Here is a 14723-nt window from a genome sequence, read left to right as displayed (position 1 = left end):
AGGTGCCCGTTACAGGAGACAGGCACAATGACTCCACCAACACACAGCGTAGTAACAGGAGCTCACACATGCCGGCACGTCCCGCATGTCTCCAGCAAATACTTGGAAGACCAGAAATAATCCTTGGTATCTTGAAACCTTAGGGCACCAGAACAAATTTGTCAAAGATTCCGGATCAATCTGTTAAACCAGGGGTCTCAAACTCACGGCCCGCCGAACAATTTTGTGCGGCCCGCAGACTAATCCACGAAGTTCAAAATATTTTGGATAAAATTAAGTAAGCCTAGAGGCCTACTTGTATTTTTCATTTCTCTAGCATCTTAGCTAGATATTAGCTTAGTTAACAGCAGTTGTGATGCGAACTACAGTTTCTGGTCGTTTTGTGACACTGAGTAAACTGCATGTACCATTGTGCTTGTTGTTTTTTTTGTTTGTTTTCAACTGCAGTGAGAAAAGTGTTGCGTAACAGTTGCCTTTTGTAGACCTAGTGCGGCAATGGCTGTGATCTTGCTCTGCGGCCCACATGCTGAGTTGAGTTTGAGACCCCTGTGAGACAGTGAAAGCCAGTGAGACCAGCTCACTGAGGGCCTGCTCCTGTGTGATGCTGCGCCTATCTTGGTGCCTGAACCACCAGGAGCAGGGCGGGGGCTGGGGGGGGGGGGGACACACCAGGCAGCAGGAGGGCGAAGAGTGACAAGCCAGAGCCTGTGTCTCACTGATCCGGAGGAACCCAGACCCCTGTCTGAGCTCAGGCGGCTGAGTGGGATGGTCTTGGGCATGTCCCTTCACCTCCAGGCAATGGGTCCCACGGATTGCACCGGAACCCTCAGAGCTACAGATTTGTTGAGGAGAGCTGGACAGAATTTTATGTGCCATCTGACCTTCAGTGCTGACAGCTAACTCAATGAAAAACAGATAAAGAAAACCACTGTGGGGCTGAACACACACATCTATGGGCTACTGCTGCCCCTGAGCAGAGGCACCATGGTTGGAACTAGCCCCTGGTGGCCTGGGCTCGAATTCCAGCTCAGCTCCGACTTGCCTGCTTATTTTGGACAAGTGGCTTTACCTCTCTTTGCCTGTTTCCTCATCTGTGAAATGGGAGAGTAATTGTTCCTCCCTCACAGCCTCACTGCAACATGCTTGAACAATGCCTGGCAGAGTAAAGCACTGCAGAATCCACCCACGAGGCCACCTTCACGCCCTAGTCACAGGAGACTCAGAGACCTAGACCCTTCCTGGAACAGAGAGTGCAGCCGGGGAGGAGCTCCTGGTGGCCAAAGCAGTTCTGCCCTTTCCCTACTCCCATCCATGGAACGAAAGCCACACAGGGTAGTGCCCAGCAGCCGGCCTCCGTGGACAGAGCGCCACAGGCTGTGGACCTTCCGGCCCCTGCTTACCCCTCTGCCCTTGCTCATGAGGTTACAGGAGAGCGAGGCGCCCCCTGCCGCCCTGGGCTCGCAGCACTCAGATAATGCGCACAATGCTTCAAATCCCAAAACTACGCTCCCTTTTGCAACCATGCCGGGAGGCTCAATCACCTAAAATTAAACTGGTTTTGCAAAAAAAATTGAAAAAACCCCACAAAAACAAAAAACCATCTCAGGAATCCTTCTCACTGTCAATCAGGGTCCTCTGGGGAGACTTTTCTCTCTGCCCACATAATTACCAGGGTCCCCAGTGGCCTCATTGGGCTCTACAACCCGGCACATTTCAGCATCAGCCCCCCCAGCATCCGGCTGCTGGGACAGCCCTCACACTGCTCACACCCAGCTTCCTCAACCAACAGGGAGGACGGCGCCACCTCCCGGAAAGTGCCTCCTGAGCCAAGCAGCTGGAGACCCCTGGGAGGGGGTGCCACCAGCCCTGCGATGGCTGCAGCTCCACTCCAGGTGCTCGGCAGTGCTGCCCAGGGCAGGCAGGTCCAGGTGGTCTCCACACACAGTATGGACCACTGTGCACCTGGGCTGGCCTGGTGCAGGCAAGGCACCTAAGTTAGGGGTGGAAGTGCCAGTTAATTAGGCAGAGGAGACACAAGACATGTGGCAATCACGCGGGAGAGCCACACTGAGGGAACCTGGGGACTGTGCATCACTGCAACTATGACAACAACGCCAGAAAGGCTTTAAACGGGACACTTGAGCCAAACACGACTGGGCACGGAAAAGGCGAGGGCTGGGCCACGGCAAGGGGAGCGCACAGGACAGGCTCTGAGGCCGGCAGGGGTCTCACCAGTGGGGCGTGGGGGCAGGGGTGAGGCCAGACTAAGTCCAAGTCTTCACAGGCCCCAGTAATCTGCATTTCTTTCCATAGGCAAGGAGCAAGGCCTAGAAGGGAGCAAGGTTTGCATTTGAGAAAAATTATTCCAGGACATCCAGGGGACAAGGCTGGAGGCAGACAGATCAGGGAAGAGCCAGGGCCAAGGGCCAGGGGCCAAGCCTGAGAGTATTTTGGAAGCCAAGCTGTTGGGACAGAGGCCCAGGCGTCAATCCAGGGATTCTGACAGCAGAACCTGCCGTGGGGGTGTAGTCTTGAGGGCTGGGGGGACACCAACGACAAAGACACTCATCTTCTCAGGGACTGTCCAGACCAGTCTGAGGGCCGCAGCCACACAGACACAGCAGAACGGCTGCTGCCTCTGGACTGTGAGCAGGATCCCCCCCAGTGCCGACAGTGTGGTCAGGGGTCCTTTCACAGTGCTCCCAACAGAAAGCCAGACATCAACCCCAGGGTGCCTTCCAGGCTGACATCCCCAATCACCTGAGCCAAACTCCAGTTGAGGGCCCCTGTGCCCCGGGAAGGCCTCCCCTGCGCCTCCTTGAAACCCAGGACGACACAAGTAATCATCTCCTTTAGAGATGGCAGATAGGCCCCTGACTCCTGTTGACCCCAAGTCCAGAGGGCCTTCCCCTGATTCACAGACTGGCAGGCAGGCTCACCCTTTCCTAGAAACAAGAAACTTGGGCCAGCATCACCGCTAGCTACATGCTCATAGACATAGAGGGGTCATCCTGGGCTTGTGGGGAAGCAACCCTAACAAGGCCTTGATGAAAGCTCCCTCAAATGCACCATCAGGGGTAGCTGCAGCCCCTGCCGTCCCATCAGCCCACACCACAGTGGCGTGGCGGCGGCCCCAGGCTGCACGCACATGTGGACTCCAAGCCCAGCTCGGCCTGGTGGAGCCCAGCACTGCGCTGGGGCTGGTCTGCCCTCATGACTGGATGCACTCAACCCCTGACTGCCAGACACTAACATCTGGCGTTTTAAGTGCACTGGAGTGAAGTACAAACAATGTCAACAGCAATGCTATTTGGGGCCTTTGAATTGGGCCTTTTTCTTTGGTTGGAGAACAAAAGAATCTGTTAACTCTCTGGGCAATTATGCTTTTAATGTGTCAAATGGAATTTAAAAAATCCTATAAATTGTATGACTATTTTTCTCGTTATACTTTTGTTTTTCTTCCAGATTTATAAAAAATCAATTTTATATCTGAAACATGAACATCACCTACAGTTTCTCTAAGACATGGTAGTACCACACCGACACTCTAAATATCGATAAAATCTAAAATCAATTAAAATTTTTTTAAAAAAGAAGAACGAATTGGATTTGAAGAACTTAAAAGAAAATTAATAAAGGCTCAATAGTCCCACAGAGATTCTGTTCAGAGCTTCAGACCCTGAAAAACTGAGTTAAGTTAAAAAAGTATAAAACGTACATCCATACGTACCTGCCTGTGCCCCAGCCCTAAGGGGGAGCTGCAGATAGAGACCCAGGCTCGAGCTCTGGTGCCTGCCCTGCCATTTGCTGACTGCATGGTTTCTGCTTTGTGAAACAGGTAAAAATACAAATGCACCTTTCAGAATGTCAGGGGGATAAAGTCATGACGAAGAGCTTCATAAACCATGCACCTAACCAAACATCTGGTTGACCACAATGGGGTCCCATTCCCGGTGGTGACCCAGCATCAGGGCTCAGACCCTGCAAGCCCACAGCACACAGGACAGCAGCACGGGGGACAGGGGTGGGGGTGCAGACAGGAGGAAGGAAGGGGTGATGTCAATAGTTACACAGTTGAAGATGAGGCCCCTGCTAAGCGACAGACACCTTGAGCAGTTTTCCCGGTAGGTCAAAAATTTTCCCCATCTCCTCTGCCCTCTGGTGACCCCGGCCCAGTTCATCAGGAGAAAGCACATGATCCCATTTGCACTTCCACCTTCTCTGGCAGAAGTAAAGTGGCCTTTTGAGATCTCGCACAGCATGGAGCTGCCCGGCCCCTGGGGACACTGCCAGGTTTGCAAATGCAGGACCCACCTTAAAATGTCCTTCTTAGCTCAGTTTGTGACCTTCTACTGGGTGCCCCGAACTAGGACAGGCCTGAGAAGAACTGGCCACTTTCTTTCCTCTACCTGGCCCCCCTGAAATAGGAAGGACTTGCTTCTGCTGGTCAGAGGATGCTCAGGGGATCTCTGGTCAGGGCTGGACTGCCTCACAGTACCTGAAAGAACAGGAGGTCTGCTTGGTACAAAGAGGGCCTGTTTATTTGACTTAGACAAATAATGAAGTTTTTGTTTATTTTCTATTTAAAAAATAATACACGTTACAGAAAAACTGGCAAATAAAGAAGGGTGAAAAGAAGATATTAAGCCTGACCAGGTGGTGGTGTAGTGGATAGAGCGATGGACTGTGATGCAGAGGACCCAGGTTCGAAACACTGAGGTTGCCAGTTGAGCACAGCTCACCAGCTTGAACCCAAAGTTGCTGGCTTGAGCAAGGGGTCACTCACTCTGATGCTTCTCATCTCTCTCCCTTCCTATCTGTCTGTCCCTATCTGTCTCTGTCATAAAAAAAAAAAAAAAGATATTAGGATTTACCCATAGTCCTGCCCCCTAAAGATGGCCTCTTTCTCCCACATGGGTGTGTGTGTCTGACAATGTGGTGGTCATGATGAGGCTGTAAAAGCCTGTGTCTCTTAGGGGGTGGCTGGTGGCTGGGCTCTCCCGGGCCCTGCCGTGGTGGCCTTCTGGCCCCAGTGTAAACAGCTTGTGTCTGCAGATGGGGAAGGAGTCAGGCATAAAGCCAGGTCACCATCCAAGAAAGGAAGGCCATGCGCAGGGCACCTACCTGACCTCAGCCTTGCTCGGCTGCTACGCCATGCAAACCACACTCCAGTGGAAGCCCACTCTTCTAGACTGATCTGAATGTGGATTTGCAGGAGTATCCCATATGTCCCAAGGCCAAGTCTTCAGTTTAACTAGCACCCAGACCCACACTGCGCTAACCTGGAGTAACTTCCAGTCCTAGAGCAAACAGTTCTCCGAACAGTGCAATGCTAACATGCCCATCAGCACACACTAGATGCAGGGAAGGCAGGCCAGCAGAATTATGCAGGAGAAGACTAAGTCTGAGGACAAAAATAGATTTTTTTAAAAACCACCACCACCACATACACACACTTCCTGTGAAAGAAACAAGGCTTCCCTAACAAGCGCTGTGCAGAAGTGCTGAGGGAACAGTCAGAGAATGAGCCAGAGGAGGAAGCAGATGCTGCAAACATTCCGAAGCCTGAGTTCTAGAAAATTCCCGGTTCTCTACGGTCTCATGAATTCCCTCTTCTGCAAACACTGGGACAAGAATTCGTGCCTTTTGTTTCATAAGCAAATATTATCTCCTGTTCCACACATGGGTCTATGATACTGCCCCAAAACTCCCGCCATTTCCATAGCACCACACAAGCAGCAGCACTGGACAGAGGGCACTGGAAACTCACGTGGGCTCCAGCACGCGGCTACAGTAAGTGGTGACATGTGTTTGAAGAGTGACGCTGTACTGTCTTCCAATTGACTTAGCAATCACACATCTAGGGGTTTTCTTTCTAGAGATACTCACACAACAATATAAACACATCACTGCAGCATTAATTTTAATAGCAAAGAAACTACACACTACTTAATGTTATTTAAATAAATGAGACGTGCATGCTATGGAAAGTGGCAACCCTGCAGATGTCAGCAGTACATTTACAAGTAAAGAAAGGCAGTTCCCAAGCCGTGTGCACCGCAGGCCCCATCTGTGTGTTTGGTGTGATGAGCCAAGCACCCTGGGGCCTCCTGGAGTAGGTGGTGAATGGGGTGGAAGGCAAGGAAGAAGTTCTATTGTCACCTTCCATGATTCTGTACTGCTTGAATTTTGTTTGCTGAAAACACATATTTACATAATAACAACTTCTAAAAAGTAAGAATTAGGAAGGCAGGCGTTCACTATCAAATTCAGCTACAGGCTAGTGGTAAAGAGCTGTCACATGGCCCTGATTTGCTAGCGTAGAAAAATTTTATCAGAAGTTCTGGAATAGTTCCAAGTAGGGCCTGTAGAAGCGTGTCCCGTGTCAGCCCCCGCACCCACAGGGTCTCCCTTTAGGTGCCTGTCAGGGATGGTCCCACTAGGCCCACCTGCTGATGACTACACAACTCTGTCTCTGGTGGAGCCCAGCCCTGGAGCAGTTTTTGCCACTGATCTGTCATGTGTCATGGACAGCCACAGCCTCCATGATCTCATTTGTCATATCTCAACATTATATGGAGGACAACAGGGAGCTCACCCCCACCCCACCCAGGACACAGGCAGACAGAACAAAGCAGAAAGGAGCTGGGTGGAGCCAACACAGGGCTGCAAAGATGTGCTCATTTTCAGTCACCTGCAAGGTGATGCAAGAGGCCGCCTCCTTCCTAAAGACTCCTGTTTAAAGCAGTGCTGTCCAACAGACGTCGCTGTGCTGATGGAGATGTTGCTCTTCATCTGCACTGTCCAAAAGGGCAGCTGTTGGCCACAACTGCCTACTGAGCATTTGGAATATGGCTAGTGTGATGCAATCTTTCACTTTATGGACTTTTGACTGACTTGAATATTAACTTGTATGGCCCATGTGACTAGCAGCTCGCTTAGTGGACCACACAGCTCTAGATTCTAGCTCTTTGATGTCCACGGTCAAAACCTCCTGGCTCTGGAACCCTGCTCCATGTGAGTCAAGTCTCCTTGACTCAGAACTCCCCTCCCTGCTCCACACCAGTGATCTGGAACCCCTCCCCAAGTGCCTGGCCACCGCCCCCACACCAAGGCGACTCACATCTCCAGATCCCTGAGCTTCTGGACACCCAGGGCCAGCCAGCCCACCCAGAGTTGTGCTCACAGCCCTTCTCCCTGAAAACATTATCCTACTATTATTCACTTAACAAACACATAGAAACGAATAAAGCTATGCTAAAATGCCAGGTGAGGTATGCAATAGAATAGGCTCACAGAAGGACTCGGGCTTACTCACATGACTTGCTCTAGCCAACAGATGCTGGTTTGAAGTGCCCTTTTATAGCTGTTAAGACCATGAGAAGGGCCTCTACTATGACAGTCACTGAAGCCTCGGTGTGGGCCCCAGAATGAACATGACCTATAGCAAGGAGCCAAATCCAGTCAAACTGCAGTGTGAACAGAGCCACTCCGCTGAGACAACCCACATCAGTCAACCTCCAGCTAACTCAACAGAAGCAAGCGCAAGAATAAATGACTGCTGGTGTAAGCCACCAAAATCTGAAATGTTTATTATGCAGCCTTGTTGTGGCAATAGCTAAGTGATACAGATGGCTTCCCCAAAGGGAATCTATAAGCCATTTAAAGACAGCCTTTCCCTACAAGTTCATAAAGAAATCAAAGCTACTTACCAGGTTCACCTTTCTTCTTTGAACCAGACTTCTTCTTTGCAGGAGCCTCTTGCTTTGCTGCCTCCTGGCTCTGAACCATGTCTGCATTTCTGTCCTGGTTAGGAGCTAACTCTGCCTTTTTACCCTGATTGGCAGACGCATCCCCCTTTTTGCCCTGGTTTTGGGTTCCCTCTGCCTTCTTGCCTTGATTGGGGGCCCCATCTGCTTTTTTCCCCTGGTTTGCAACACCCTCTGCCTTTGTGCCCTGATTCTGGGCCACTTCTGCCTTTTTGCCCTGGTTTTGAGCCCTTTCTGTTTTTTTGCCCTGGTTGAGGGCTCCCTCTACCTTTTTGCTCTGATTTTGACCTTCTCCTTTTTTGCCCTGATTGGGGCTCCCCTCTGCCTTTCTGCCCTGGTTAAGAGCCCCCTCTGTTTTTTTACCCTGATTCTGGGCTCCCTCTGCCTTTTTACCCTGGTTGGGGGTCCCTTCAACCTTCTTTCCCTGGTTCTGAGCCCCCTCTGTCGTTTTGCCTTGGTTTGGGGCTCCTTCTGCCTTCTTGCCCTGGTTCTGGGCCCCCTCTGCCTTCTTGCCCTGGTTCTGGGCCCCCTCTGTCTTCTTACCCTGGTTCTGGGCTCCCTCTGTCTTCTTACCCTGGTTCTGGGCTCCCTCTGTCTTCTTACCCTGGTTCTGGGCTCCTTCTGCCTTCTTGCCCTGGTTCTGGGCCCCCTCTGCCTTCTTACCCTGGTTCTGGGCTCCCTCTGCCTTCTTACCCTGGTTCTGGGCTCCCTCTGCCTTCTTACCCTGGTTCTGGGCCCCCTCTGTCTTCTTACCCTGGTTCTGGGCCCCCTCTGCCTTCTTGCCCTGGTTCTGGGCCCCCTCTGCCTTCTTGCCCTGGTTCTGGGCTCCCTCTGCCTTCTTGCCCTGGTTCTGGGCCCCCTCTGCCTTCTTGCCCTGGTTCTGGGCTCCTTCTGCCTTCTTGCCCTGGTTCTGGGCCCCCTCTGCCTTCTTACCCTGGTTCTGGGCCCCCTCTGCCTTCTTGGCCTGATTCTGAGCCCCCTCTGCCTTCTTGGCCTGATTCTGAGCCCCCTCTGCCTTTTTGCCCTGGTTCTGGGCCCCCTCTGCCTTCTTGCCCTGATTCTGGGCCCCCTCTGCCTTCTTGCCCTGACTTTGGGCCCCCTCTGCCTTCTTGCCCTGGTTCTGGGCCCCCTCTGCCTTTTTGCCCTGGTTCTGGGCCCCCTCTGTCTTCTTGCCCTGGTTCTGAGGTCCTTCTGTCTTCTTGCCCTGGTTCTGGGCCCCCTCTGCCTTCTTGCCTTGGTTCTGGGCCCCCTCTGCCTTCTTGCCCTGGTTCTGGGCCCCCTCTGCCTTCTTGCCCTGGTTCTGGGCCCCCTCTGCCTTCTTGCCCTGGTTCTGGGCCCCCTCTGCCTTTTTGCCTTGCATAGCACTTGTGGCTGGGGTATTGGCCTTGGCACCCACTAGGGGAACTACCACCATGGGCACCTCCTTAGGAGCAGTTTCTAAGATGGCAGCCTTTGAGGCAAGACCCTGAACAGAATTCACTACAGAACTGACTGCTGGCTCCACCTTTGCTACTTTTTTCTCCTTCTTCTTTTTGTCCTTAGGGGAGGAGGCCAGCTTCTCCTGGGGCATGGCTGGTACTGTGGCTATAGGGGTAAGGACCACAGGGGAATGGGCTAGAATTGGTGCCACAGCCACGGCAGGCGCCCGTACTGGGTCTTTGAGGAGACTGGTCATGTTGGGGGCTGGCTCATGATCAGGTATCTTTCCATTGGGCTTCTCTTCTTTTTTCTTGGTCTTCCCTTTCTTCTCCACTGTCTTCTCCTTCTTTCTCTTCTCTACCTTCTGGTGATGAGTCTTTGCCATTTCCTTGCGCTGGTTGGCTAGAGCTTCTTCATACGATGTCTCCTTCATGGAGAAGGTCGACACCAGGAAGATGCCAATGGCGGAAACAACCATGAATCCACCAAAGACCACAACCCCCAAGGTCTGAGTGTCGTAAATGTCCATCCTGGCTTGCTCGCTGTTCACCTGCCAAACACACATACATTGATTACTTTTGCAGAAATGCATTTAGTTTCCACCCCCACCACCAAACTTAAGGTTGCACTAATTTTTTGGACTGATACAGTTAAAGAAGAAACGAGCCCAGGTATTCTCCGATGCCCTATATTCTTACCTGCCCCTCCTCAGAAGTAAGCACAATGGCAAAACCTGCGCAGAGCTTCCCCATGCTGGTGGGTAGACAACGCTAAAGAGAAGGCAGCGCAGGCCTGTGCTTAGGGCACATGGTGCCCTCAGACTCAGAAGCTTCAGTCACAGTTCAAGGTATTCCCCTGTGCAGGAGTCAGATACACGTAAGCATAAGCACAGGCTCGATGTGAACAGCAGGGGACGATGAGAACTGTGGCAGAAATGCCCCCCTAAATTAGGGAGCAGGTGTCAACATCCACAGCTGATTGCTGAAGAAAGGGAAGCACTGTGCGCCGAGGGGCCGCCTGCTTTTTCACAGGAGGCCAGAAATCTTTTTACTCAATGTAAAACTGACAAATTAAAACAAAAATACCATGTGAACTTGATATAGTAGGCAGTTAGACATGAGCAGAGTAGGAACAATAGGTTCATGCACAGAAAGGTCGATAGGGTGGAAACCCCTGGGAGCCTAGCAACAGACAACTGTAAGGTGGGACGTCACCCCCAGGGTGACCTTTCCTCCCTGACATATTGCTGGTCATGTGCTTTGGACCCTCCTCTGGAATGCTGCTAGATATGAGGTGGATATCCTTAGATAAGGTGACCAACTTTTTTACAATGAAACAGAGGACAAAAATAAATAAAACAATATCGTAAATAAAAGAAACATTTTACTCATTGCAACAATAATACACTATAATATAAGTGCATAATAAAAACATTTATATTTTATATTGTAATTATGCTTACATGCCTAATAATTTTTAATAATTATAAGAAAAAAGTTCTCATTTAGATAATACGTAAGAAAAAATAATTGTAAGAAAAAAGTATTCATTAGATAATATTATCTAAACGAGTACTTTTCCATTGAATGAATATTTTTTGTCAATGTATCATCTTGTAACAATATATTGGAAATATCTGAACAAGAAATATCCTTCATATTGAATTTTATGGCAAGTCCTGCAGCTAGAGTATCAACATTCAATCTCGATTTCTCACTTGTCCAAAAATCATTAGCAATTGAAAAAACTCTTTCAACTGCTGCATTAGTTCCAGGGCAGCACACAATGTAAACTGAACAAGAATAAATTTTCACATGGAATATGTTCATTTTTGAAATGGTTGAATATTTCCACCCATCTTATCAATTTCGACATGTTCATTTTCCCATTGTATTAATCTTTCAGAATTTACATATACATTCACAGTCTTCTAATTTCTTCAAAGAGACAATTATCTATTTTGATGTCTGGCACTTCTTTAGATAAAAATTCAAGACAAGATTCAATATCTGTCTGATATACTTGTGATGAAGTAAAAAAACACCATTGAAAACTGTTATTTCCCGTGATGTTTGTTTCAGACCATTCTTCGATATATTGAAAACATGTCTGGTAAAAATTCTGCACTTCTTTGATAAACTTTTCTGTTATGCCTGGATTTGATTCCTCTAAGTCTGATAACTTTCTTTTTATAATTAAAGGAAGAAATTTTTCTTCAAAATGAGATTTATATTGAAGGATAAAGTCACTCAAAATAAGACTAACTTCCGTATTATTATTGAAAAACGATTCCAGGATTTTAGGACATTTATCTAAACTTAAAAAATATGAACGGAGAGGCTCAAATAATCGTAGAACCCGCTCTACAGCAGGTGTTAGAGCAAGCATCTAACTTTTGAATATCCTAAAAGTTTTTTGTATTCAACATTTGCTTCTTCACAAAATTGTTTTAAGATAGCAACACAAATGGTAAAATGACTAAAATGCAAATAAATTGTAGTTATTATTACTTCTACATCAATTGGCATGGCACATATGTTATGTTGATTGCATTTGACAAAATATGTGCATTACAACCTATTCCTAGTAATTTCTTTTGGAGTAACTCTTGTAATTTTACATACACATTATTTACCCCTTTGTATCTTTGCCCACCAAAATTTGTATTTGTTTTATCAGCCATTAGTGCAACAACTTTGGATTTCAAATTGTTTTCATTTATTACTCTGTATAGATGGTTTGACAAAATTTCAGAAGTTTTGCCCTCAATGGATTCTAAGTTTAAAATTTTTACTTGAATGCCCTTGGTAACATTAAAATATCTTATTATTGGATACAATTTAATTTCATTATGATTTGATGCATCAGATAAAATCATTACAAATGCTGCAGTTTCCAAGTCCTCTGTAGTATTTTGTCACAGTAATTTTTAAATACTGATTTCAAAAGAGCCTGCATTTTGTCCTAGCACATGAAAATTTTGCATTGTGAAACTTTTTCAATAATTTAGTTGTACAACCCATCCTATGAAAACTTTGTGAATTATGGTATGAAATGCAAATGTTCCCTCCATTGCAGCCAACTGTTTTTCATCTTCAGAATAATTTGAAGTTTTAAAAAACGTTATTTTACAACTGAAAGCTGTTGCATCTAATGATCGCTTATGTTTGTTGGTGGTCAAGTGTTTCATTATCGCTGCTCTGCCCCCAATTGCATTACAAAATTCTCCACTGCAAATATTGCAGAAAACAATGGCATCTTTCTTTGATATGAGAAATGGAAATTCCTTTTTCAATTTATCGTTGAAATGCCATTATCTCTTTTTGATTTTTCCACCCCTTAAACGAAATTAAAAATTAAAAATAAAATATAGAGCTACACAAACGATGCAAGCACATTAGGAACTAAAAATGTTACATCATGGTAGGTGAATTTTCTGGAAGCGAAATTAACAAAACTAAGTATCAAACAAAACCACTAATTTAGAATGATATTTGGGTGTATTTATCATTTTCTAATTTTAAAAAGTCTTGTTTTATGCAAAATGTGTTATTAATAGATATGGTTTGAGGTTAGACTTTCACTTTAAAACTCGAATTTCGGGGAAATGCTTGTAAATAAAATTATATGTATTTGAAAATTATTAGATAATAAATTAATAAAATGTGAATTGTGCTTACCTGTCTATGATTGAATATTCACTGAGAAAGAAATAATCGTGAGTCTACAATGTCGTATGTGCTGTGTCATGTTTCAGTAAGATGTACACAAAGTCATTGTGCGCTCGGTATATTGCACCCTCTCTCAAGGTCTCCTGTGCGGAGCGCATGCATCTCATAATCGCGTCTTACCACACTACTGATCCTGGATGAATCGTCATGTCAAATACAAATACGTCACATCATCATTGCTTTCGGCTAAGATCAAGCGCAAATACGTCACATCACATGCAATGAATCAACTCTGTACTGATCGAATACAGACATTTACAGATTAGTCTTCCAATATCAAAAAGGAGGACATGGAGGAGGACACTTTTAGAGGGAGGACAAACTTCCTAAAGGAGGACAACTGGTCACCCTACCTTAGAGGAGGAACAAGGGAGCCCAAGAAAAGCCTCATTGGACTCCCATATAAGGCCTTGCATGACCACCCCCTGAAGTATTTTAAGCCCTCTGGACAATGAGATTCTGACCTGCATCAAATACTCTTAGGAACAAAGCCTCAGGTCTGTTGACCACAGAGACAGATGACATCTAGGCCTCAATTGTGTTTCACCTCCCAGTCCAGAAGAGCAGCAAGGCCAGACTGGACGACACCATGCCTGATCCGCTATAGTGACTAATGACCCCCGGCCTTGGTGCTGACGCATCAGTGGAGACCATGACTGGGAGGAGACAGACCCACGTGGAATGGCTATTCTATTGAGATCCTCCTGAGATATCTCTCCACTGCCTTCTTCCCTTAGGCAGCTCTCTCTCCAGACCTCTCTCCTCCTCCATCCTTTGCTTTCTTTCTCCTAGCTCAAGGACCGTTCTTGGCTTCTGTAATTTGCTTCCTGAGCCCACGCAGCCTGGCTGGCTCACTGCTTCTATCTCTGTGACTTCTCAAATGAACTTTCGCTTGTATTTAAGTCTTGGCTCTGAACTCTTTCCTAGCCAAACTCAAGGACCAAGGTCTAACATCTGGTGCTGTCTCCATTAACAAGCCAAGCCAAAGCCTCCCGCAGGCTGTCCACCAGGTGCAGACTGGCCAGCAGGCCCCTAGTGTGCCGTCTCTATCCTGTCGCCTCCCTTCACCCCAGTTATGACAAAGACAACTACTCAGGGTCAGGAGTGAAGACCTCTTCATTACAATTCTGGAAAAGTGACCAAGAATTTGGTGAAAGAAAAATGGACTTTTTCCAGGGACAGCTGCAGAAGAGTCCTGAAACCTGCAATTCACACACTGGGGAACAGGAGGCATCTGTCTTGGGAAGCCCACCACATAAGTTTGGAATTTTACAACCAGAGGCTGCAGAGGGAGGACAGTGTCACCAGGCCCAGTCCTCACCTGGGGAAGAGTCCCTCTGACTGATGACACACACCAAACCAACAGGATGGACGCCCCCATTCTCTCTATCCACGGACCCAAGTCCAAAGGGTCAGAGGCAGCCTGGTCCACATTCTGCTGGCTGACAGGCCAGGCAGGCTAGGTTCAGCTTCAGTGAAGAAATTCACAAGGTTTATTTGGATACACTCAACTTTGATGAACTAATTTTGATACTGTTATCACATTCCCAGCCCCCTGAACTGGAATGAGAAATAGAGCCTCGCCCCTGCAGAGAATCAGTGATGGAATTCGTGAACAGAATGTGAGCGTAGGTCGGGTGGGTAAGGGAGAGAAGAGCTAGGAGGCGGTGGGGGAGCCTCCTATTCCAGTGGAAGTGGGAGAGGGAAACAGAGTAGGGATTTCTAGATAATCATAAAATCCAAATTTGGGGCCTTTTAAAGAAGGAACTGAGAAGAGAGATTGTTTTAAATGTCTCAACATTAT

The 14723-nt window shown here is 47.6% G+C and overlaps 1 protein-coding gene across 5 annotated transcripts in view; it reads right to left on the bottom strand.

Annotated features, from left to right (window-relative positions):
* Nucleotides 1–14723, bottom strand: part of RRBP1 (ribosome binding protein 1) — a 74743-nt gene that overhangs the window by 34365 nt on the left and 25655 nt on the right. For all 5 annotated transcript variants that reach the window (XM_066237665.1, XM_066237669.1, XM_066237667.1 and 2 more), the window contains exon 2: nt 7713–9738. In XM_066237665.1, coding sequence (XP_066093762.1) covers nt 7713–9717 — 2005 coding nt within the window. In that variant the 5' untranslated portion in view covers nt 9718–9738. The remainder of the gene's footprint in view (nt 1–7712; nt 9739–14723) is intronic.

Source organism: Saccopteryx bilineata, chromosome 6, assembly GCF_036850765.1.
Source record: "Saccopteryx bilineata isolate mSacBil1 chromosome 6, mSacBil1_pri_phased_curated, whole genome shotgun sequence".
NCBI classification, from domain to species: Eukaryota; Metazoa; Chordata; class Mammalia; order Chiroptera; family Emballonuridae; genus Saccopteryx; species Saccopteryx bilineata.
This window is presented reverse-complemented; position numbering and strand designations above follow the sequence as displayed.